This window comes from Solanum lycopersicum, chromosome 12 (assembly GCF_036512215.1).
Source record: "Solanum lycopersicum chromosome 12, SLM_r2.1".
NCBI lineage: Eukaryota > Viridiplantae > Streptophyta > Magnoliopsida > Solanales > Solanaceae > Solanum > Solanum lycopersicum.
Window position 1 is genome coordinate 757,924 of NC_090811.1, and position 26,342 is coordinate 784,265.

The following is a 26,342-nucleotide window of genomic DNA, read 5'->3' on the forward strand; positions in this document are numbered from 1 at the left end:
TAAAAACTGTTAAGATTTTAATGACTCTGTATGAAATTGCATTAACTCAATTAAATATCGTTAAATATCTCTTTTTTTATGGTATTGACAACTAACCTTTTGCCATAAACCTCTTTGTTGTTCAATCAGTCCAATGAGGAAACTTCTGCAAATATTGTCTTATCGGCCTTATTTGATTATTATCCTTTATTAGATATTTTGAATTTGAATTCCAATTTGCTAGCTCTTTTACTCTTAATTTCGATTTTCTTGCCACTAATTAATTCGGATAAATTACATTAAATTTTGAAGAGGAAAAAAGCCTCCATAGAAAAAGAAAAAGAAAGGAATTTTTTTTCTCAAGGAAAATATCCACCAACTAAGACATTCTATACGTTATTTAAAACAAAATTCAAATCAATTTCACATATTATTACCTAAGACATTATTATCAATCTTTTATAATACATATGTAGAAGAAACACTAATCTCATACCTTATTCCACAGTGAAAAATTACCTTAAATGATTTTTTTAATAAATAAACACTTTATTTTATTTTAACAATAAAAAAATTCCTCCATCTAACATGAAAACTTTTCTTTTCTTTTTCCTTTTTCAGAAAACTTAATTAGGATAAATATCTCCAAGAATAAGAAAAATAAAAAAAAGTATTCCTTTTTATCTTAATTAGGATTAGTTTCCTTATAATGAATTCAATTAGTTTGGATTTAAGCGTAAATTTGTAACGACATTGTTGTATAAATTATTGATCTTTTGTTTGGTCTTCTCTCTCTTTGGATAATAAAAATGTAATTATTGTGATATATTATTAGAAGTAAAATTTTCAACTAAAAGAAAAGAACAAAACGTATATATAGAATGCTAAATCAAGCCAAACATTCTTATTATAATAAATTATTTTTGTCGTAGATTAACAATCATTCCTTGTCCTAATGCTAAAATTAAGTTGTTTAAAATTAGATGTAAGTTAAAATGGTTTAGTTAGCCACTGCGTATTAACCGGTTTTAGATTTTGAAGTTTGACTTATTAATTATTGGTTTGTATGTATGCTAAATTATTATAGAATCGTAATATATTGGCTTATCGTTTATCGGTTATTGATCGTTGTCAGTTTATCGGCCGTAAGATTTAACACAAAAAAAATCATTAAATATCACTTAGAGAACAAGGTGACAAACCAAATGAACTATGCACGTGAGTTCACATATTACATCTTGCTCAAAAGCAAATACTGATACATCGTAGATTCCAATCCTTGTATTTTATTTAAACAAAAGAAAGTAAAACGAATAATATAAGGAAAACAAGTAATTTAAGGAAATGATATAATGACATTAATTATGAAATTAAAAAAAAGAAGGAAAAACCTTATAGGAAATTATAGCATTGATGATGAAAGATAAAATATAAATAATTAGAAAAAAAAATCAATAAAATTCTAAACCATTTCGAATTTATATTCCAAACCTTTTTTTTTTATATAACTTAGTAAGTAAACAAAGTAATTGTGGCTAGTCAACTTCTTAGGGTGTAAGTTTTGAGGACCTATATATATAAAGACCAAAGGCAAAACCAAAAAAAAGAAAAAAGAAGAGGCAGCCTTTGTGATAAAATTTTTAAAAAAATGGCAACTTTAGATAGTGAAAATAAGCTTAAAGGTCGTAAAGTGTCATGGACAAAGTTGCATCGTGTTGATTCCCTCAACGTGGAGGCTGGAAAAGTTTCTTTGACTCCGTCAGGACACGCGTCAAAGGTATATTTTAAATTATTCATACGTAACTAAATTTTTTATGATGTTGATGTAAGTGATGGAATCAAAATTTTAACGGGAGAATTCGAAAAAATTTATACAAGATTTCTTCCATCCATGATGACTTAAAAGTGATTTTGAACCATCTTTACCACTTCATTAGAAATGATTTTTGTTTTACAACAACATTTGTTTATTTTACACTAATTTCCAATTAAGGGATTCATCTTCTATGAGGGGTGTGTTTGGTAGGTAGATTTGTAAAAATGATTAAGATGTTTGAAATCAAAATTTTAATGAGAACTTATACGAGATTTTTTCGATTAAAGACTTCAATAGAAATGATTTTTTTTTTTACAACATTTGTTTATTTCTACTCAAATTACCAATGAAGGGATTCATTTGAATTTGTTCCACGAGGGGTATGTTTGGTAGGTAGATTTGTCAAAATGTTTATGATGTTCAAAATCAAAATTTTAACGAGGTAATTCAAAAGAACATATACAAGATTTCATCTATCTATGACCTAACATGATTTTTAACTGTCTTTACCACTTCGATAGAATCATATATAGCAATGATTTATTTTACAACATTTGTTTATTTCTACACAATTATTTTTTTTACTATGTAGGGTGATTGGAAGACATTACTGAGTTTAGCATTTCAATCAGTAGGAGTTATCTATGGAGACATAGGGACTTCCCCTCTCTATGTTTTTTCAAGTACTTTTACTGATGAAATTAAACACAAGGATGACATTCTTGGTGTATTGTCCCTCATTATATATACCATAACCTTCATACCTATGACTAAGTATGTCTTCACTGTCTTATGGGCCAATGATAATGGCAATGGTAAGCTACACATGTCCTCATTACTATCTGTTTATTTGGGTTCTCACTTGATATCTGTAGATTCGTATCGCGTAACAAAATCGTTTTTAAGAATATTCTTGCTCATTTTACATTACTATTTGGAGAATTGAATAATTTTATTATTACGTACCTATAATTTGTTAGAACTCTTTTAAATATTTAGAATTATTAGTCTTTGTCTTGTGTGATACATACTTTCCACATGTACCTTATATTAATGTATACAAAATTTTATGGAAATCACATAATTAATAGAAAATAATTATGAAGTTTTTTGAAATGTAGAATGTTGATCTTGTTTAGTGCTTTGTTTTATAGTGGAAGAAATATCAAATGTGTAATGATTAATAAAAAGAAATAATGAATTTTAAAAAAAAAATATTGTTGCAATCACAATTTTGTTCAACATTGAATACATATGAAAGATATAAAAGTCTTATCAATTTCACATTAGTGTATATCATTTTTAAAAATTAAAATAAATGATATTTTTAGAAATTTGCTATAAATTCTATCTTTGTTTCAATATTCCTTAAGATTGTGTTCAATGAACCTAATATACATATTTATAATTTGTTTCATTCTTTTTATATTTTCAAATCTGAATTTTGGTTAAAGATATGATTTGACCATTTCTGCACTGTTTGTTAGGAATATTAAATGTGCGTGAACCTATTTATTATCTTGCTTTAAAAAACTTAATTATCTCTTTTTCCTTTTTTTCCTTTTATATCCAACAGACAATTTATAATTTTTTTACCATATTATATCCCTCATTTTCCTTTTTATATCTAACGACAATTTTAGCTGTTTCCTGTATATTTCCCTTTTTTAATATCCAACTACAATTTTGGTGTTTTTCCTAGAAAAGAAATTTTATTTAAAAATACATTTTTTTATGTGAAAATGATTTTCCTTAAAATGAGTAAAATGAATTCCCGTAGAAAAAATAAGTTTCGTAAGTTGTCTCCACCCCCACCCCACCGTAGTCCACGTTTTTCTAGATTAAAAATAATTGTTTGTAAGATTTTTATTATATTTTATTTTTCTTATAAAAATATTACAAAATAAATAAGAAATTTAGTTATTTTTCTTCCTACCAAACAGACCCTACTTATGCAAAACTATGAACAATACTTCTTGCTTAGTTTTGAGATATGTAAATACAATTTCCAATACTAGGTCAATATATATTTTGAATATCGTCGCGTAAAGTAAAATACGATGAAAATCTAGTTTAATTATTTATTATTTTTGCAGGAGGATCATTTGCATTATATTCCTTAATATGTAGATATGCAAAAGTGAGTCTGATCCCAAATCATGAGCCAGAAGATAGAGAACTTTCACACTATGATTTGGACATACCATCCAATCCATTTAAAAGAGCTCAAAAAATCAGACATAAATTGGAGAACAGTATTTTTGCAAAAATTGGTCTAGTCTTTTTAGCCATCCTTGGAACATGTATGGTCATTGGTGATGGAGTTCTCACCCCTTGCATCTCAGGTTCGATATAAAGAATTTTTACACTATTACAATCGTCAATAAATAAATATTAGTAACATATATAAGGACGCAAAAATAAGTGGTCTTATCAAACATCTAGGATAATAACTTCATGTGGCTATATAACATGAAAAATACGATAGATAATTTGCTATAACAAGTTAAATTAGAGTAATAATTACTTCATTGTTATTTTGCAATACAGTTCTCTCTGCTGTAAGTGGGATTAAGCCTCTAGGCCAAGGTAATAAATTTATGTTAATGAATTCATCTTCTTCATTTTTTTCCTCTCTTATAACTAACTTTAACCAAAAATATGATTCTTGTAGAGTCGATTATGTATATCTCTATCGCGATTTTGGTAGCTCTCTTCTGTTTTCAACGTTTTGGTACGGATAAAGTTGGATATACATTTGCCCCAGCTATAAGTGTTTGGTTTTTATTTATAAGTGGCATTGGTCTATACAATTTGTTCAAGTATGATATAGGCGTTTTACGCGCTTTTAATCCCATGTACATTTTCCATTACTTCAAAAGAAATGGTAAAAATGGATGGCTTTCTCTTGGCGGAGTTTTCCTTTGTATTACAGGTAACAATTTTCATAATTCTGTATGTAATATCGAACTTGGTAAATAATGTTTACTCACAACACATTTGGGGATTTATACAGGTTCTGAAGCTATGTTTGCTGATTTGGGCCATTTTAGTGTGCGATCCATTCAAGTAAGCCTCCTTTCATTTTCTTCTTCAATAAGCCTTACGCGATATAAATTGATTAATTGATGTGTAATATATTGCAGATAAGCTTTAGTTGCCTCGTATTTCCATCAATCCTCTCTGCTTACATTGGACAAGCTGCTTATCTAACGAAAAACCCTGGTGATGTTGGAAATGCTTTCTATGCTTCAGTTCCAGGCAAGTTTCGTTTGTGAATATATTTATTGATTCGTTGATTTCATCAATTATTTTGCGTATAGTCCCACATGGTATCATAACACCATAGATAATTGGTTTTGTTGGTGTTTTTTTTTACAGTTGCACTTTACTGGCCAACATTTGTAGTAGCTGTTGTTGCTGCAATTATTGCTAGTCAAGCGATGATATCTGGAGCTTTTTCGATTGTAGCTCAGGCACATAGTCAAGGTTGTTTCCCAAGGGTGAAAGTCGTTCACACGTCTGAGAAACACGAGGGTCAAGTATACATCCCGGAACTCAATTACTTCCTCATGATTGCTTGTGTTTTAGTTACACTTGGCTTCAAAACAACTGAAAAATTGGGACATGCTTATGGTATTGCTGTGGTTAGTGCTGAACTCATAACAACACATATGGTAACATTAGTTATGCTTGTTATTTGGAAAATCAGCATATGGCGTATCGCCCTGTTCTACTCTGTCTATTTAACAATAGAATCAACCTATCTATCAGCACAACTCACAAAATTCGTGGATGGTGGTTATCTTCCCATGACTTTCGCGATTGTGTTTGTGATCATCATGGGGATTTGGCATTATGTTCAAAAACAAAGATATCATTTCGAGCTCAATAACAAGGTCTCGAGTGACTACATAAGGGACTTGGCTTGTAATCCAGACATCAAAAGAATACCAGGAATTGGACTATTATACTCTGAATTAGTTCAGGGGATTCCACCAATATTTCCTCACTTTGTCTCCAATATTCCATCTCTCCACTCTATTATCGTTCTCGTGTCAATCAAATCCATTCCTATAAGTAAAGTATCACTCGAGGAACGTTTCTTGTTCAGACATGTTGAACCTAGGGAATACAAGGTGTTCCGATGTGTCGTTAGGTTGGGATACAATGATCAAATTAGGAAACCAGAGGATTTCGAAAACCAGTTGATCCAAAATTTGAAAGAGTTCATACAACAGGAAAATTATATTCTTGCAGCATATAATGATCAATTTGCAGATAAAGATATTGAAGGTGAAACACCGGTATCAGGCCAACTAGTAGCTGCAAAATCATCGTCAACTGTGGTCCACGTTGAGGAAGACGTTCAACAACAAGTAGAATCAAGAGTATCATCAACAACTGGCTCAATTCGATCACTTAACATTCCATCAGGTCAGTCTAACCATTCATCAACTCGAATACAAGTTGTGCCACCAAGTTTCGACACAGAAGAAGAGATGCAATTTGTGGAAAAAGCTAAAGAGCAAGGGGTGTTCTATCTGTTGGGAGAAGCAGAAGTTGTGACGAAACAAGATTCGTCGTTCTTGAAGAAATTTGCTGTCAACTATGCCTACACTTTCTTGCGCAAGAACTTCAGACAAGGTGACAAAATGATGGCTATTCCCAAGACAAGGCTACTAAGAGTTGGCATGACTTATGAAATATAATTCTTAACTTATCAGACTAACATTTCACTGCTACAAGTTTTTTCTTCTAATTCTGTATGAACTTTTTATTTACTGAATCAACAACTACTATTATCTGAAATTCAATCAACTTACATGTATTGAATAACACATTTACCGGTAGTCGTGGCCATAATGCTCGAAACAAAAATCAGGATTTTGAGTTTATACGTTCTGAATACTTGAAAACACAACTTATTGGGTTAACTTTCAATTCGCTTATTCATTCCAACTAGAAAAAGTAAATTGAGAATCACGAGAACCTTTCGAATAACAAAAACAACAAAATCATATAATCTTTTTGCTTTAATTTTTTTTTTTTTTAATTTGCATTATAACTAGTACAACACTAAAAAATTTTAATTCTTAATATTTGATATTTACAAATTATCTTTCTTTCTAGTTATTCGAATATAACAATAAACCGCAGCAAAAATAGCAGTAACAAGTCCACCAATAATGACCTCTCCACCAGCAATAGACTTATCAGCAGAATGATGATGCCTTATTTTCAAAATATTAGTACCCTCCGGGGCCGACGCTTCGGCCCTAGAGCATGCTTCAACAATTTCATTTTCTCCTTCTTCAAACAACTCTTCAATTCTGCCTTTCGATAATGGTGGATTTGCAATGCTACTCTCTGCTATTTTTCTAATCGTAAGCTTTCGTGGGAATGGCGGAGAAATATGAGATTTCTCCGCCATTCCTTGGAAAATCAGGAGTGAAATGAAAACAGAGCAAAAGAACATAAATTTTGATATTATTTTGTCCATTATAACAAGTGAAAAGTAGATAAATTTGAAGATTTTGAATTGTAGTGAAAGTGTTTGATGAAATAACTAAAAGTATATATAGGGAAATTGTGAACATGCTGAGGAAGTGGGATCTATGTGGGGTGCTTTTCACTGAAAATGAAACCTTAATGACCAAGTAGCTGTTGAAGTGGAAAGTTACTCTTTATCTGTTTCAATTTATGTGATATAATTTTGACTCGACACACAAGCAAAGCAAAGGAAATATTTTCACAGATTAAACGAGTTAAATAACCATTCATTTAGTGGAAGCAGAATAAACAAGTTAAAAAACGACATTATATGCGATGTTCTTTTTTACTCTTCAACATATCTCATCTTCACTCAAATCTCGTAGCATTTCCATCCCGCTTCCTCTATTTCTCCTTCTCCTACCCCTTATTTATTTTTTTAAAAAAGAAAAAATCTACTAGCTCGATGTAAACTCTAAGTCCATAAATTTTTAAGACATAATAATTAGTATGTTTTTTTAACTTGACCTAAACTGATATTTATGTCTTCTAATTTTGGATCTGTATAACTAAACACTTAAATTTTTTCAAAATTAAATAAATAGTCACATTCATTGACGTCCTACATGACAATTTTATTTCCTGTAATGAACCTTAATTGCATTATGTCAAGTAAAACGTATGTGTCTACGTGTTCGATTTTATACAAATCTATCTTCTACATATCATAAGTTAAAGAGTATAGATGGCAACTAAAATCAAATCAACAGACATAGTTACATCATTAAATTATGAATATGCTTCCCTCCGTGGCCATGGGCGGAGCCAGCCTTCTGTGATGAATCCCTTCAACGGAAAATAGAACTATTTATACACGAAAAACAGAACTATATATACATATATATATATGTATGTATGTATGTATATATGTATGTATGTATGTATTTATGTATGTATGTATGTGTAAAACTAATTTTAATCGCATATAAATAGTTAGATTTTAAACTTTTTTATTAGAAATTTTAGCTCCGTCATCGTGGCTCCATGTTACCTAGATTGTGATGGAGCAACCACTTCTAGAAGTAAAGTAACCTCCTATCAACTAGCAGCTGGCTGAAACCATAACTAGAATACAACTGGAGAAAAATTAGCCTATTGATACCATCTACTTCATTATTCAAGTATCTTTGACTGTATGGCTATAATTTAGAATAGTTAGGTCCATGTTTCTTAAAAACATGAAAGGTCACCTCTTATTTTTGGATTTAATACAAAGCCTCTAAAATTTAAGCCCACATCTATAAACTGATGGTCTAAGATTTTTGTTGAGTACTTATTATATTTTTCAATTTATTCGTTTGATTTGAAGTATGAGAATCAAATTAAAAAAAATAATTGTTGTGTATTTATATGTAAAATCTTCATTTTGAAATAACATAAAATTTACATATTACTTTTTGTGTAACAATATTTGCCAATTGAAAACATTTAGAAAATATTCAAAAAAAATCTTATTCTATCCAAAATAGTTATTAGAATAAATAAATTAAAACGAAAGAAATACTCAAAAGCAAGATGCACATTATAACTCATGTGTAATGTGATAGAAATTGATGTTGAGCCTTCTACTAGGGCTGGTTTAAGTCAAATCAAAATTGATAATCTACATAAAAAATAAATTAATAATAAGTAATTAATTTAACGATTGTAATAATAATTTTTGATTTTTTTTTATCGGATTTAGCGACAATCCCCAAGAAATTAGAAAAGCAACAGCAAAATGTACTGCCACCGAATATTATCAGACTGAATTTATTTTGTAGCACAAAAGTCTTAAAGATTACTACCCTCTTTCACACTTGCATGTCGTATGGTTTAATCCTCGTTGAAGAAGGCGAAATCAATATTTAAAATTTAAAATTATTATTGAATTTATAGTTATCATAGTTATTAAATTTGTAATCATATATTTATATAGTTTTAATAATTTTTATTTATAGAAGAATTTAATAAGAATTATTGTCTTATATCTGTTCTTACAATTAATATTCTCCCTTCACTTTTGATCGTGAATTAGCTTTTGAGTTACATGAAAATTAAATTAAACTAAAAATGACATTTTGTAGTCACTCAATAAAATTTACCTTTTCTTTTTTACTGTTATTGATGACTTTTGCCACACCATTTTTCTTAGCTGGTGTAGACTTGAGAGTGAAAAAATTCTTGGTTCCCCACTAAAAGGAATCCTAGATATAAGATAAAAGAAAAGGTTGAACAAAAGGCCAAAACGAAACTAGGGACCCGTTTTACCATAGGTTTTCCAAGTAATATTTGAGTAAAAATTTGATAAATAGTATTTGTTTATATAATTTGTCATTATTTGGCAAATATTCAAAATTCTCAAATATTAGTATTTGTTCAAATCTTATTAAAAATTAAAATTTTACATCAAGTTTTTATCTTTTACAAAAACACTCTATATAATAGTTGTTTGTGTGACATGAACACTAAAGTAATAATAAAATATTCGGTGAAAATCAAAATGATGATATGATTGTTGATGAAAATAATGAACAATCGGCTCATGATAGTAAAGATATGTATTTTATTTACTTCAAGATGTATTGTTAAACTCACTCCAAATTATCATATTCAGCGTCATGGATACTACTTGTTGTTATTTATTGCAATAAAGATCCAAACTACCACATTTTAGCTCAATACTTGTACTATATAGTCCAGCTCAGCTCACTAAACTATCCACTTCTTGTCATTGTGATAATTTTTGCTTTTACACTTTTTCACACAAGCTTAATAGAGTGGAGGGGTGCTTGTTTATTTAAAACCTTAAACAAGTTAATTATTTCTTCTTCCTCTTGAAATTGTCATTGAATTAAGTAGTTTATGAAAAAATGTCTAAGTTGTTTGGTATATTCGCATGCTTAGTCATTGTGGCTTTGGATGCTCTAGCTGGTCTTCTTGGAATTAAAGCAGAAGGAGCTCAAAACCAGGTAACAAGTCACTCTTTATATTAAGTTTGATATAATAATTTGAAAAATAAAATAATAACTTCTTATAGTTAAAAGAGTGTAGTTTTATATTTCTGTTTATGCGAGTTCGGCTGAACTCAATAACTTTTGCTTAAATTTTTGTGTTTTTTACTTTAAAATGCACTCATTTTCTCTCCTTTTTAATCTGTTTAAAAAAAATGCTACTTTCATTTATTGTCAACTCTTTCATTTCATACATGTTTAACATCAAACATCACAAGATTAAAATATATTTTGATATATTCAATATATCTTTAACTTAAAACTAGAGGAGTAAACTTTACTTTCTTAATAACTTCATCGCAAGTTAAAATCAAACAAACAAATCGATAAAGAGAGAAATATATAAGTAAAAATAATTTATGTACAACTTAATAAACTACTTCTCTTTTAAAAAATAAATATTCACAACCAAAAACTCAAAATTCTATCTACGAATTTGACATAACTTAATAAATTTTTTGGACTATATTTATATAGAAAGGAATTAATTAAATCATGTCTATATCATATTATATATCAATTTATAATGTTTGTCAATTGTCATAGAACTTAATTGAAACTCATTTTTTTGTGTGTGTGTGTGGTATTGAAGGTAAAACACATGAAGCTATGGTTTTTTGAGTGTAAAGAGCCAAGCCATGATGCATTTATTCTAGGGTTAGCTGCTGCTGGTCTTCTAGCAGCTGCTCATATTCTTGCTAATCTTGTTGGAGGCTGCAGCTATTGCTATTGCACTGGAGATGACATACAAAAAGCACCACCTAGTAGACAATTATCACTTGCTTGTCTTCTTTTCACATGGTATATCTCTCTCTCCGTTACGAATTTATTTGTTCGATTTTGATTTGACGTGAAGTTTAAGAAAGTTAAAAAGATATATATCTGAATCGTATGATCTTTAGTTAAAGATACGTGGTTACGAATTTATTTGTTTGATTTTTACTTGACGTGAAGTTTAAAAAAGTTAAAAAGATATATATCTGAATCGTATGATCTTTAGTTAAAGATAAGTGGAATATAATGTATTGTAATGTCTTTTTGGTCGTATCGACTTAAACATGTCATCTGAACAGTTAGAATTATCACAATGACGAGAAAAAAAAAGATGCATTCTTTTCAAAACACACTAAAAAATAGTAAGATAAATAAATTGAAACAAACTCGCCAAATATAATTCACCAAAAAATAGACATGCATAAACAATTTTTTTTTAATTTTTTTTTGTAGATAATTGTATTTGTTATTTTGCAATTTTTTATTTTTTATATAAAAAAAAAAGTCAGACAATATAGAGACTTTAGCCCTTCGAGCCCCACACTTTAGAATGCATGGGATAAAGAAAGTTGCTCTAATCAATATGTTTTACCGTGATTTTAGGCTATTGTTATTGGTATATGTGTTATATTAGTACGTGTATATATCTTGCTTTTGTGACACAAAGTTTAAAAATATACGAAAAAGATTATAAAATTTTGTAATTCTAAATTTAAGATTTAAATTGTGTAATAATATTATCTTTTAAATGGTGTGGTATTATAGATATACCATGTTATTCTTATTCCTTTATTTTTGTAATTTGTTTGAATTTTTGGGATTTTTAGGATAATAATGGCAGTTGGAATGGGAATGCTAGTGATTGGCACAATGTCAAATAACAAATCGAGATCTTCATGTGGTTTATTGCATCATCATTTCTTCTCAATTGGCGGAATTTTGTGTTTCGTACATGCCATATTTTCTGTCGCGTTCTATGCCACATCTACTGTGACAATTGCATAGGTCATTCGAATTGTAATATGAAGAAGCGTTCTTAGTGGTGGATCGGACTCAAAATCTCTTGGAGAGAGGATGCTTCCATTTTCTTTGTTTGATCATAGTTGTTGAGATGACTAGGGCATTTGATGTTTTCAACTAATGGTAATTGCATAACTATTAAGTACTTATTAATTTGCATTTTACGAGTTTAAGCTAATTTCATGTATCTTTATTCGCTATAAAGTTAAATATATAAGTTTGATAAAAGGTTTAAAAAGCTAGTAGAAAATCTAGTGAATATTTATACTTGCAAAAATGTAAACAAAAGTTAAACACCAATCCTTAAAATAAAACTTTATATTCACTATGTGATCAAATTAAACATCAATTGGGGATGTAGCTCAGATGGTAGAGCGCTCGCTTAGCATGCGAGAGGTACGGGGATCGATACCCCGCATCTCCATATTTTTAATTTTGTATACAAACCGATTATACTGGATACATTGTTATTGAGTCTTTTTATTTCGTAAACCAATTATACTGGGTACATTGCTATTGCCGCTACTAACGAAGATTTAAATGTAATTGATTTGTGTAAAAAATTGCCAAGAATAAAATTATTTTGTTCTATATAACAAGTAGACATTCATGCCGTCTTTATCAAAATTATACATTTTAAACAAGAATTTCTCTCCATCAAAATATCAAGATCGAATAAATCATACACAAAATAGAATTAAAACAATAATCAAACGAATCACATAAAGAACAACATCATAATAACAAGGCCAAATCCCACGACGGTAGAACTAGCAATGACACTAACTTTATCAGCAGACGATGGTGATGACGATGGAGATGATGTTGGAACAAATTCAGTAGAAGAAGGAGACAACGACGGAGTCTCAGGACTAGTAGCAGGAGGGGAGCTTTTAGGTGCACTTGGTGCCAAAGATTTAGGAGATGGTGCTGAAACAGGGGAGATTTTAGGTGCATTTTTCGGGGATGGAGCAGAAACAGGGGATATTTTAGGTGCAATTTTCGGCGATGGTGCTGAAACAGGGGATTTAACAGGAGGTGGAGGAACTGTTGCAAGTGTGTTAACTTCAAGTTTCATTCCTGAGGCACAGTGTCCACCTGTTCCACATATAAAATATCTTTTGCCAGTAGAAGATAGAGAAATGATAGTCATTCCTCCACCATTTGTAGATATTGCATTTGTTGTTTGGCAAGAATCATAATCACTTTTTCTAACTTCAAGAACATCATGGTTTGGAGTATACACAAAAACTGTCAATCAAGTAAAAAAAAAAACAAAATTAGAAAACATGCACGGAAAAATCAATGAAGGTTGTGATGGAATGAATAGAATAGAATTTCTTCGTTCTTAATCATATGTTTCTGGTTCGATATCTAGGTATGGAAAAACATCTATTAGGGAGTGTATCTCCTTTTAGCCTTATGCAACACAAATCCATATTAGTCAGCAGTAGCGGAGTCAGAAATTTCTTAAAGGGTGTCCAGAAATAGCAAATTGTTATGTTAAGGGTGTCCAAAATAGGTTATTTAATCATTTCGTATATCAATGTATATATGTTAATTTTTTCCGACGAATTGAACACCCTTAATAGTATGTGGCTATGCCACTGTTAATAAGAGATATCAAATATCAAATGGAAAACCAAATAAAAATGACATGATATATAAATGTCTTTTAATTTGACTTTAATTGGCATCTACGCCCTCCAATTTTAAATTTGCACAAATAAACACTTGTATAACATTGAACGAATGACACATTCGTCCTACGTGGCGTCCTATATGACAATTTTGTATCCTATGATGTATTATGTCACGTATGACATGTATGTCTATTTGTATTTATGTCTGCTAAGTTAAATGACATATTTATGTATTCTGAAAGATTGATTCATGAAATAAGAGAAAGAAACCCGATGTTATACTCAAAATTCAATGAAATATGTATAAATATTTGATTATAATCCAATTAGCGTTGCAATATTGATATCCCATAAACTTCAAATTATAAATCTGCCTAAGATATTAAAAGATTAATTAGGGTAGACTTACTCAAACTATCACCAACTAGGAAAGTTTCAGATGCAGCCCATGTTGTAAGATCAGTGCTTTGATCCCATCTACCTTGAGGAGCTCCCACTGTATGATTTGCAGCCATGGTAGAACCAAACAAAATGGCTATGGTAGCCAAATTCATTAATAATCTAACCATAGCCATTTTTAATCACCAAAAATGTTACAACACTAATTAATTTGGCTATATTTTGAGAATTGTTGTCTTATTTATAGCAAAATTCTGCTATTTATATGTAATTCTTTTGAAAGAGGACATAGATAGTTTGACTAAGATTAATATATTTCATAATCCAAACATGCCAACGACGGTGATTTTTTTAATAATGGGTTGTGCTAAGGACTAATTTAGCAGATACCTATAATACTTCTCTTTTTTTTTTCACCCGATGGCTGAAATTTATATTGGAGATCTGATTAAATTTGGATTACGCACTGCAGGAACCATTTGGAAGCTCAAATTCAAAATCTCTGATTAAGAGTGAAACAGTCTCACCACTACACCTCAACCTATGTTATTCGATACCTAATACACTAGCACATGAAGTATATTGAAATAAATCACTATGAATTAGAGACGGATATCAACAATAAGTTTATAGTTAATTTTATTTAATGACAAATTAACGATAAATTATTAAGTAATATTTAATTAGCTATATGGGCTATATGCTCGAGTGTAATTACACGTTATTGACTCTTTGCGAAGTACAATGTATCACAAGAACATGCTACAATATGGAGTATTATTGTAAAAAATAAAAATGATAATTGAAATGTATTCTCAATATATGTCATTAACAAGTTGAGAAAAAAAACCCTTCAAGACACATTTATTGTTATTATTATTTGGTTCCACCGTAATTAGAATCTCCTAATTATTCTAGAGTTGGTATAAATTCGATTTAGATTGAGCCAACATGTTCTTTACTATTCAAATTACCCATAATTATTATTCACATTGAATTCCCAATTAAATTTGAATCGTGCATTCGAGGATAATACTCTCAACAAGATATTTTTCATACTCAGGCTTGAACTGAGACCTCTGATCAAGAGTAAAACAATCTCACTACTACACTACAACTCATGTTGATTCACAATCATTGAAACACCTCTTATAAAAAGAAAATAATTAATTTATTAATATTTCTCGATTAATAAAAAATTAATGAAAGAGTGTGATTGATATAATCTTAGTTGACCAATTATGAATTAACAATGTATAATATTGTAGGCTGTCGTATGGGTGGATGCACGTTCAAGCTCTAATTAGTCTTATAGTACTCCTATTTATAAAATGTCTATTTAATACTAAATAATGGAATAATTCAAATGTTAATTTTATTTTAATTATGACAATAATTTTATTTATCGTTAATAATTTATTTGACCTTTTCCTTTCAAAAGTAATGGCTGGATTTTGAACTTTTCTCCCGAGTAGACCTACGCTATGACAAAAGAAATATTCCGTAGTAATAATTATTTATTTAATGACAATTAGTTAACATGTAATTAGATACAATAACACAATTTTAATATGTTTGTTTGATCACATAATTATTTAGTCAATATTTTTATATACTTATATATATATATATTTTGTGAAAAACTATTTTTTGAGCTTAATAATTAGTGTCAAGCGTTCCACATAAATAATATTAATCAAATGATTAAGTAGTTCTTCAAAAAAGTAATTTATATGATACTTCCTCATCAGTTCCATTTTGTACGTTGACACAAAATTTAAGAACTAATCTTTTTTTTTTAATTTTGTATCTAAAATAAGTAATAGATATTTATATGACTATAAAATATTTCAAGATAAAAATATGCATCTTAAAGTTGAATTGTTACATAATATAGAAAAGAGAAATTACGCGAATAAACAAATATATAGTAGTTAATTAGCTAACGTAGCTATAGTTTGAATTAAATAGCACTCGCCTATTTTCAACTATAATTATATGTGTCTCTCTCCTCTCTTCCTCTCTCTCGCCTCTCTCATCTCTATTACATATACAAATACAAATTATACATATACATACATACATATATATATATATATATCTTTGTATATCTGACGAGCGAGATTGAGAGAGAGAGAGAGGGGAGAGAGGCGATCGATATATAGACAAATTATCTCTCCCCTCTCTCTCTCTCAATCTCGCTCGTCAGATATACAAAGATATATATATATATATAAACAATTCAACAGAGATATAAATACACTTCACATCTTTCCACTCTCTACTCTCTTTCGCTCGCATCTCTCCTCCCTGTAACTATCAATCGTACGTAATTAGCAAACTATAGCAATAAATTTGTGTTTTTCTTAATTTTTCTACATGTCTAATATACTAAAAATAATATTCTTCTTTACTTTGTTACTAAAATACAGTTTTAGAGACAATTCGTAAGCAACGACTTATTAATTGCCGCTAATTTATATTGTAAAGTCAAATATTAGTCAATTATTATTACCGGCAATTAGTGTCGCTTTTTTCAAACATCACCTCTAATTCTCTTAATTTCCCTCCAATTTTATGTTTTTCTTCTAATTTTGAAGCCTACGTAGAAGGGAACGTTCACTCTCGAATAGTCAATCGTACTCATTCTGTCACTTATAATATCTCATCATGTATTAAAATTCTCCGCAAGGAATTATATTATTGTAATAATTTGATTTCACTACTATATATATATATATATATCAAAGTACAAAAACATAATTGTCCATTCTTTATTCACCAAACATACTACTTAAACCAAATTATATCAATATAGGAATTTTAGTTACATATTATAGCATATATCATATAGTTTCTAAGTTCTAAGGAATATTAACAAAAGGGTATATTTCATATCTAAAGTTACAACTTCCACTAACAACTCTTCCACCTTCTTTTCCATCACAACAACTTGGAATTTCAGTAATAATACCATCAACACACTTCTTACAATCCTCATTTGAAAGATCTCTTGTACATTGAACCAATCCATACAATTTCTTATTTTCTTCAATCTCCATTTCTCCAATTGCATACAAATTCGTCGTCTTATAAGCATTTTCACTCAAGCTTCCCAACAATTCCTTAGTTTTTGCATTGAAATATTCAGGATTACTCACAACGCGAACATTCCACATGTAAAACTTGTACGTGTTATCGATATTTCCTAAGAAATCTTTATCAGAATATTTCAAGAGACAATTATCATACCATATTATAGCTTCTTTATCGTAAGGACAACGTTTTCCTAGTTCTTCACTAGCATCTAATACACAAGACTTGCAATTGTTGCTTGTAACATCGCCGCGACATAGAGAAAGTCCATTTGTTTGATCATGATTTTGCCCAATTGAGCTTGTTGAGAACCCTGTTGGAGGTGTTTTCAAGTAGAGATCACCTAAGAGATTTTTTAAATTTTGTGCATAGTAACTATTGGCTGTGAAATTTTCATGGTTTGAACAAAAATGGAATAATGGATCTGTGGATATCACTATTGCAATGGATGAAAGGAAAAATAGACAAGAGATTAATTTTGAGGAAGACATATTTTGATGGAAAAAAAATATGAGATGGTATGTAAAACTTCACATGGTGCACCATTTAATAAACTTGTAACTTCAAGTAGAGGGTAGAAAAGTCATATGCATAGCCATAATTGTTGACTTTTTATTTTAATTATTTTGCATTTTTTATGGTTTTGGGTGGGAAGTTGACTAATTCCATTTTGTTCCAATGGAAGGTTTGATTAGTAGTATGTAGTTGGGAAGTTCATTAACTACAAAAGTGTTTAATCACAAAATTTCTGAATTATTTCGATTGTTCACTTTATTCACTAATATATATATTTTCTACATTTGATCTTTCACTTTTAACTTGTGTAAATAGTTTGTACATATATATGTATACTCTAATCACTCTAATTTATGTGACGATGTTTAATTGGATATGAAGTTTGCATATGAAAATATTGAAACTTGTTGTTCAAATTAGTCATATATATTTGTATGACTATATATTGGAAACTTACATATATAAATTCTATTTAGTACTTAATTACTTAGATACACTCTAGTTTGCAATGTTATGTATCTTATTAGATTTTGGTGTCTCTAGTTACATCCAGATACATGTATCTCAGATACATGAGTTCAAATTTAGGTGTAATTTATTCTACATACATTGTATCCAAGTAGATTCGCATGTATATCTGGGCTATATAGTAAATCTCGCTCGTCTTTCTAACCTCTCTCCAGACATATACAAATATATGTATCTAGTGTGATTCATATGTAATGGGATACATATGAATCTCGCTTGTCACCCTTCCCAGTCTCGCTCACCTATCTCCCTATTTTATGTATATGATAGCAACAATACATGTCTGTAAGTGTAAGATACGTAATATTTAAAAGCATAGATAATAATAATAATAATAATAATAATAATAATAATAATAATAATAATAATAATAATATGGTAGGGAAATATGTTCAATTATATAATTTTTCTATAATATTACTTTCTATTATAATCTTTACATTGAAATTTATATACATGATTTAAGGATATATGGATTGTAATATACCTAATAATTAGATTATGATAAACCAATTGTTGCATAGGATAATTAAAATGATTTGAACTTAGTGTCAAGTTCCACAATTACATTTATAATTAATCAAACAATTAAAAGTAGATTTAATGGATTAGATCATTAGATGACCACTAAATATGGAGGCTGATCTTATATGGAACGTGAGCGTATAAGTTTGAATATTATGACCTAGAAAGAAAAGGTAAAAGTTTGAATATGCTCCCTCGATCCATTTTATTTAACTTATAATACATAGTTTTAAATAAATGAGTTTTTAAAAAATTAAAATAAAAATATAATTAATTATTCATAGTTTTCATCTTTATGTGGAGATCGATTAATATAATAATAATAAAAAAAAAATATTTTATAATCAAATTAAATTATCTTCTTAATTTTTTATAAGAAGTATATGACAATTAGTGAGTAACATGGAAGATCTCACGTTGACAAACTCCTCTTACATTTATGGCTTCTAGAACTATAGTAATATTTTTGGTGCTTAGTCTAATACTATAAAATAAAAGGAAACAATAAAAAGAAAATCAATTTAATTGGTTTTCAAAGATATATCAATTCGAGTCAATTTTGGTTTTTCCATTAACTTATAGTGAGTGCAAGTGTACCCTCACACTCACCAACTTAAATATCTCTATATAAATATTATTGTTTCACGAAGTGCTCTTTCCATTTATATCATGATTTATTCATAATGTAACTATAATATAAGTTACCCTCCCTCTTCATTTTTTATACGAACCTTAAGAAATTATTAATTAATAATTTCATTATTTACTCCTTAAGGTTCTATTAAAAAAAATGCTTTACAATAGACACAAAAATAGGGAGACAAATGAGCGAGATTGGGAAGGGAGGTGTGCAAGATTCGTATGTATCCCAAATACATGAGACGAAGAGTGACAATTGAGATGGGAGAGCAGTGCGTGAGATAGGAGAGAGGCGAATAAGATATTGTTATGTATCTCAAATACATGCGATTTCACTTGGATACAATGTATCTAGAACAAATTACACTTAATTTGACCATTTATATCCGAGATACATGTACTTGAACATATCTACAGGCACCAAAATTTAATAAAATATACAATATTGCAAAGTAAAATGTATCTAAGTGTTTCCGTAAATGTTTATATGTATGAATATCTTAATTTAATATTGAGCGGGTACATACGTAACTTCCCCAAATGAATAGCCCATGTTGTTTCGATCAGTTTGTTTTCTCGGCCCAATTGGCCCAAATTGACGTATCTAGTCTAGTAGTGTAAATAATTTAGAACCGCAAAAAGTTACATGAATTAATACATTTTTAAAAATAATTACTGATTTTAGCGATACTTTTTGTTTATTATTATTTGTAGTAATACTGTGATAAATCTGTAATATGTATTAAAAGTGAATTATGTATGCAATATATTTGAAATATAATTGTTTTTGAAATATCTTATGTTTGTTTGGTAAAAAATTGTCACATTGTATTATAAGTGTATTAAAATGTGTAATAAATGCATTATCCATCATTAAAACTTGTATTACATGTGAATAATAAATTGTTCTTTGTAATATATATTCAACTTGTATTATAAATGAATTACAAGTGATCAAATAAAAAAAATGTTATTGCTACAAATAGTAAATATTTTATTGTTATAGTATATTTATATAAGTTTCCCGATACAAAATTCCGTCTAAAAGTTATTTGAATTAAAATAAGTCTGGACTAAGACAAGCTATAATTGGACTAGTTCTTGTTGTGTTTTAATTTGTTTTTTTTTGTTATCAGTTTAAATTTGTAATAAAATAAAATTTTCTTTATTATAATGACATCTAACATATCAAACAAAAAATGTGATTTTTAAAAATATTTTGATAAGATTTTCATGGATCAATTTGAACAACATATCAATATATGAGTTATGATGAATAGACTTTACGGATCAAAAATGTATTAAGTTAATAAATGAGTGAATCATATGAGAAGAATAATATATTGATCTTTAATTCTTATTCCTGACATTGAATTTATGTCTAATGAGATTTAAGTTTTTTAAAAGCCTGAGCGATAACTTATATGAAATTATGATGTCGAGTTATAAAAATTTATGCATCATAAAAGGAAATTATTGTTTCAATGTGTATTTAAATAAAAACTAGCATAAATAAGAAAAAATTTACAAATGGACCATCATTAACTTATTTTAATAACAAGAAAATTATATTTTCGTAAGCTAATTTTATCGGAATAAAAAGAAGTTCACGAGTACATGAATGAGGAAAAAACTTTATAAGCTTTTTAGACCCGCAAATTTCGCCCAATACAAATTAATGTGGGACATAATGTTGACCGACTTAATACTAGGAACTAGCTTTTCAATTTTTATTTTTATTTTTTATCTGGTGATCGATATTTATTTTAAAATTTAATTTAATTTAAAAGTTTAATGTTATTAATAAAATATTTTCTAATAAAAATAATTTTATACTTAAAAAATATTTGAACACGAAAATTCTAATTAAGAATGAATCAGTACTCACCACTCGTTGTGTTTCATTATTCTAGTTTCTAACATTTTTAATAGAGGACTGAATCACATGAAGACAAGTGGATATATTTGAGTCAATGAATATCATGATGTGAAAGTTGACTACAATCAAGAAAATTTTGGCAATTAATTAATTAGTGCTAATAGATTATGGACACATTAGCAAAGTTAGGTGGCCTAACAAAAAGGCCAACTTCCTATCAACACATATTATATATTCATAAATAATAATGTTTGTATACTAGTCAAATTATGCATAGTGTTTAGGGTGGATCGATGAGGACGTGTGACGAGTTTTGATGCGCTGAATTTAACAAAAGAAAATAATTTTTTTTAAAATAAAATATGACATAACTTTATATAGAATATACGCTTTTTTGGAGTTTAAAGTCTCAGATCAAAATAACAATGAAAAAATGACGAAAGAGTTACTCAAAATTTGAAAAAAAATGAAAAGGGATAAATCACTTACGAATCAGTCCAAACTTAAAAAGATGATTATAAGTGATTATTCATAATAAGTAGAATTAACTATAGTAATATGATATAATAATAAAGCAAATAACTTGCTACGACATATTAAACTATAGACATTATATAAAAAAATATGTACAATGATTTTAAAAATTCTTTAACTTTCCTTCAAATTTGAGATTTTTCTTGATAAAAAAAAGTCCTAATAGCTCTCTAAATTGCTTTAGTAAAGTATATATCTAAACTAAGTAAAATTAATACATATACAATAACAATTAATTATGACATCCCTGTTTATTTATCTGACTCTGGATCTTTTTTATCTAAATTATGTCACAAGCAAAGAAAAATAATAATTTCATCTCTAATTATGCATGTAAATAAGTTCATCTTCTTTGCATTCTCTTATCCCTATTTCCATCACTTGATCAGATGTAGAAGTTAATATATCACAGCAATGCCTTCTTGGTGCTACCAACTGCATATCACATTAAACAAAATGTTAAAAATATTTTTTTTAAAAATATAAGTGTCATGATAATAGGAACGTAAAGTTATCTTATTTTGCCAGGACAGTAAGTTAAAAAATACATATAAGTGATAAAACTTTCAAATCTCATAGTTTTAAACTAAAAGTGTATGTAACACACCAAAATGTCAATCTGACATCTTATGGTCTTGAACTTTTCGTGTTTTTGTTATAAGAGAATGTAATTACTTTAACTTTTCAGCGAAAGAGATTTGGATGAAACCCTCTTCCGCCTCTCTAGCTCTACCCCTTAATGGAGTAAAATTTGAATAATAGAGTTAAAATTTTACCAAAAACTAAAAATACTTTATTTTTTTAACCAGACTAAAAATAAAAGTACGATAACATACCTTCTTTTTGTCAAGCTCTAACTTGTGAGAGAATACTCTAATTTCATCTAATTTCCTTGGTGAATTCTTGGTAAATGTGCAATTATCATATGCTCTCTTCTTGTAAATAGTTTTTATTCCATCAACTCCCAAAGATACTTCATCCAAGAAATAAACAAGTTGTCTTTTACATATATCAACCTCAAATTTCCTTGTATTAAACTCATAAAGTGTACTATAAGCATTCTTTTTCCAGGGCAAGTAACTCTCCTGCACACGTAGTGCATCAGGCAATTGTACATTGTTCTCAAAAACTTGTACAACATAGCCCCATGACACTGACACTGTCCACGAAAATCGTCGATCGTAGCATACTGTTTGCTGCAAAATTCTTTGTGGATCAAAATTTGCAGCATGGTACAAATGCTCCAGGGACTTCATTCTTGTCATGTTAGGGAAAATTGGATCAATTTTCTCCATGTGATGTAGTGATACCAAAGGTCTAATTGGATGTGCAGCTAATAATCCAAATGCATTTCCAAGAAAATCCATCTAGAAATACAAGAAAATTGGTGTCAATTATGCTTTGCCACGAAAAAATCAAAAAAGTTAATTTCACGTATAATCACTGACATTTATATAATTTCGAAACCAATTTTGTTACATTAAAGTAACTGAACTTGACTAGTCATTCATATTTTATGACTTATTGACAAATAGTTGATGCATCACCAAATGATGTTGTAATCATATTAGGAAAAGTTCATTTACTTTGATTTGATAAAAAAAAAAAATTATGATTTTACTATTACATTCGATTAATGAGTAATTGACTATGCTATCAAATTAAATACGAGACTTAAAGTCACAAGATAGACGAAGCATCTCAGATTCACACAGTATTTCAAAAAGAGTCACACATCTCAAAATTGTAACTAATAAGATTACACGAAGATAAGCTCGAGCAAAACCCAAACAAAAGAAGAAGGAAAAAAGGGAATGGAACCTGATGAAAGCCTGGCTCATGTGTTAATGTAACACCAAGTTCTGTCAAACAGGCATGAATTCTACCATCACTTCCATAAAGATGTGCATATCTCTCTATACACGAATCAAAAACTCTAGCCAAAATTTTAGCTAATGGATAACTTATAGCAAAACCAGCACCACCAAAAGCCATATCAAATGAGAAAAACTTGTTTTGTATAAAACTTTCTGAATTTGACCCAATGTAATACCAAAGCCCATTGTCATATTTAGACAATGTCTTCACCAAATTTTCTTGGAAGAAAATAGTGTCATCATCTCCAAAAACAAACCACTTCACATCATCATCTGAATGATTAAGATAAAGCGCGACTGTCTCTGACACGACACGTGCCACTCTAATTGCTGATGGACTCCCACCTTTATTTGAATATGGGAATCTTGAAATATCATTTGAAATACAAATTGGAGGAAGAGAAATTGAACCATTTGTAGTAGTTGTACTATTAGGCAAATCTTTTTCAAGAAACACACAACCCCTCATTTCATTTGGCTTCCACCAAAGTTTCACATATTCTTTTCTCTTTGACCATGATTTTGAACTAGATGCAATTCCAAAAACAACATTTTGAAGAGTAATTGGTGATGATAAACCAAATGGTTGATCATGTAAGGAATAATCAAGAAAATTGGAATTTGGAACAAGAATGAATGGATATAGAAAATAAATTGTGCAAGCAAAACAAGATATTAAAATAAGATTTTTGATGCCATGGCATGATGAGGTTTTGCTATTTACTTGAAAAAATTGCATTTTTTTTTGGGTGTGTGTGGGGGGGGGGGGGGGGGTTTATTGCTATTTGATATGGTATGTGAAATAAAAAGTAGGATGTTTTGAAGATTGAGACCTTTTAAACCCCGCAATCTACGCCAAAACCAAAGTTAAGAAATAGTAGAAACTTTTTTTTTCCTAGAACTTTAATATATATCTTTAAAAAAAAATTTATGACATATATATATATACACAATTGAACTTTTTATATGCATAGTATAACGGTGTTCGAGTGACCACCCTGGAGTTAATGTAGCTACACCCTTGACGTCAAATCTGTATGTTCACACACTAGCTCTAGTCTTTATTAGAATACATCTAACGTCTCTAGCTTTATTTAGTAATTTTAATTCAAATTTTATTGATAAAACTCGATAACATAACTAAACGATTAGTTCAGTCTGAAATTTTTTTAAATTCTGACTTCGCCTCTCGTAGCGGTTTCCTTTTCATCTAACTTTAAATATTTGTTTTTGCGGGAATGACTACGAAGTGTGCATGTGGTGATGTTATTCGATTAATCTAATATTGAAAATTGAGTTCAATTCCAAAAGAATTTTAACTTATTCGATTATTGTGACATAATGTAAACAATACGTGTAAGAGGGTTCGAGTTTTGTCCAAAAGTTGGGTGATAAGATGGTAAGTATATAAAACAGACTAAAATATTTTATTAGTAGTATAAAATAATAATCTATATTTATTTAACGATATTAAATAATATTCGTATTTAATTATACTAGAATACTATATACTTTGGCACGATATAATAAGGAATAATATCAATTAATATATGTATTAGCAATATGGATGGCAATATTATTTATATTTCATTTCCTTCTAATTCTATATTTTTATTTTTTTGTAATTTCATGTGATTTTCTCATATATCTATTTTATTTGTTGTATATGTATTTACTTATTTATTTATTAGCATAATTTTGTTAGTATTTTAACTTTAAAGGTTAAGTAAAATTCAGTGTTGAATAAGATTATAGATTTATGTTTTTATTTTTTGTTAAATCATTTATGTACACGTCATGTTAAAATTTGATATAAGAGTACTATTAACTTTTTTATTTTGAATTAAAAATTTATGTTATACTTTTAATTTTATTTATTATAATAGTAATGACTTGATATATTTACACAACTAGATTAAGAAAAAAAGACAATTTCATTAATAAAATGCTGAAGTACAAGATATACCTTGTCAAATCTGGTTGGTAGTTGTTAGCTTTACAGATATGAGATTAGCAAATAATTAATTTTCCCTAATAACTCCTCCAAGTCTTTTAATTAACATTTAACTCAAAAAAAAACAAATTAGAGCACTAAGCAGGTGGGGTGATGAAGACAAGATACAATTCATGATGATGAAAAGATATTTAAGTACGTAAGCTTCTCCAAAGAAAGAATGTGTTTATTGGTATGAAAAAAAGATATTTTTTAATAATTATATTTTTTAATAATTATATGTTTAATTGATTTAAAGATTTTTCTTATGAAAATAATTTTTCTATTAATACTAAGAAAATATTTTTCAAAATTCTAAAAAATTGCCCCTCAACTACACAACCGTTAACCTCTACCTTTGCCCACCCCAACCCTTCATTGAGGCCCACCTATTTTCTACCCTCCAAGCCTATAGCCTCGACCTGACCCTAAATCAAAACTCGACCCAGTGGGATCCCAACTGGAAATGTGACCCCAACTCAAAATTCAACCCTCGATTCGAGACCCGATTCTTTCTTAACTAGGGACTTAATCTCAACCTCAATTTAAGATTCGACTTTCAACCCCAATGCATATAG

General features: G+C 28.9%; 6 protein-coding genes and 1 non-coding gene across 7 annotated transcripts; 3 read left to right on the forward strand and 4 right to left on the reverse strand.

Annotated features, from left to right (window-relative positions):
* Nucleotides 1-1,530: 1,530 nt before the first annotated feature.
* LOC101256069 (potassium transporter 5-like) lies at nt 1,531-7,344 on the forward strand. The gene is made up of 8 exons (XM_004251986.5): nt 1,531-1,756; nt 2,388-2,610; nt 3,892-4,140; nt 4,346-4,384; nt 4,470-4,730; nt 4,812-4,864; nt 4,942-5,056; nt 5,177-7,344. Exons 1-8 carry the CDS (start codon nt 1,628-1,630, stop codon nt 6,505-6,507), a joined length of 2,400 nt encoding a protein of 799 aa, XP_004252034.1. The 5' UTR covers nt 1,531-1,627; the 3' UTR covers nt 6,508-7,344.
* On the reverse strand, nt 6,906-7,229 carry LOC104644893 (uncharacterized). The gene has a single exon (XM_010315744.1). It carries the CDS (start codon nt 7,227-7,229, stop codon nt 6,906-6,908), a length of 324 nt encoding a protein of 107 aa, XP_010314046.1.
* Nucleotides 7,345-10,028: 2,684 nt separating the features above from the next.
* Nucleotides 10,029-12,373, forward strand: LOC101244745 (protein VASCULATURE COMPLEXITY AND CONNECTIVITY). The gene is made up of 3 exons (XM_004251457.5): nt 10,029-10,299; nt 10,934-11,142; nt 11,943-12,373. Exons 1-3 carry the CDS (start codon nt 10,201-10,203, stop codon nt 12,118-12,120), a joined length of 486 nt encoding a protein of 161 aa, XP_004251505.1. The 5' UTR covers nt 10,029-10,200; the 3' UTR covers nt 12,121-12,373.
* A 113-nt stretch (nt 12,374-12,486) lies between these two features.
* Nucleotides 12,487-12,559, forward strand: TRNAA-AGC (transfer RNA alanine (anticodon AGC)). The gene has a single exon. It is a non-coding gene; the product is annotated as a tRNA-Ala (tRNA).
* Nucleotides 12,560-12,698: 139 nt separating this feature from the next.
* LOC101245030 (uclacyanin 1-like) lies at nt 12,699-14,541 on the reverse strand. Its single transcript, XM_004251458.5, has 2 exons — nt 14,188-14,541; nt 12,699-13,386 (listed from the first exon to the last, which is right to left on the reverse strand). The coding sequence occupies exons 1-2, from the start codon at nt 14,351-14,353 to the stop codon at nt 12,854-12,856; spliced, it is 699 nt and encodes a 232-aa protein (XP_004251506.2). The 5' UTR covers nt 14,354-14,541; the 3' UTR covers nt 12,699-12,853.
* A 2,336-nt stretch (nt 14,542-16,877) lies between these two features.
* LOC101245329 (antimicrobial ginkbilobin-2-like protein) lies at nt 16,878-18,012 on the reverse strand. The gene has a single exon (XM_004251459.4). The coding sequence runs from the start codon at nt 17,762-17,764 to the stop codon at nt 17,042-17,044; it is 723 nt and encodes a 240-aa protein (XP_004251507.1). The 5' UTR covers nt 17,765-18,012; the 3' UTR covers nt 16,878-17,041.
* Nucleotides 18,013-21,995: 3,983 nt separating this feature from the next.
* On the reverse strand, nt 21,996-24,706 carry LOC101245623 (uncharacterized). The gene is made up of 3 exons (XM_010315364.4): nt 23,716-24,706; nt 22,731-23,261; nt 21,996-22,329 (listed from the first exon to the last, which is right to left on the reverse strand). Exons 1-3 carry the CDS (start codon nt 24,508-24,510, stop codon nt 22,216-22,218), a joined length of 1,440 nt encoding a protein of 479 aa, XP_010313666.1. The 5' UTR covers nt 24,511-24,706; the 3' UTR covers nt 21,996-22,215.
* Nucleotides 24,707-26,342: the final 1,636 nt, after the last annotated feature.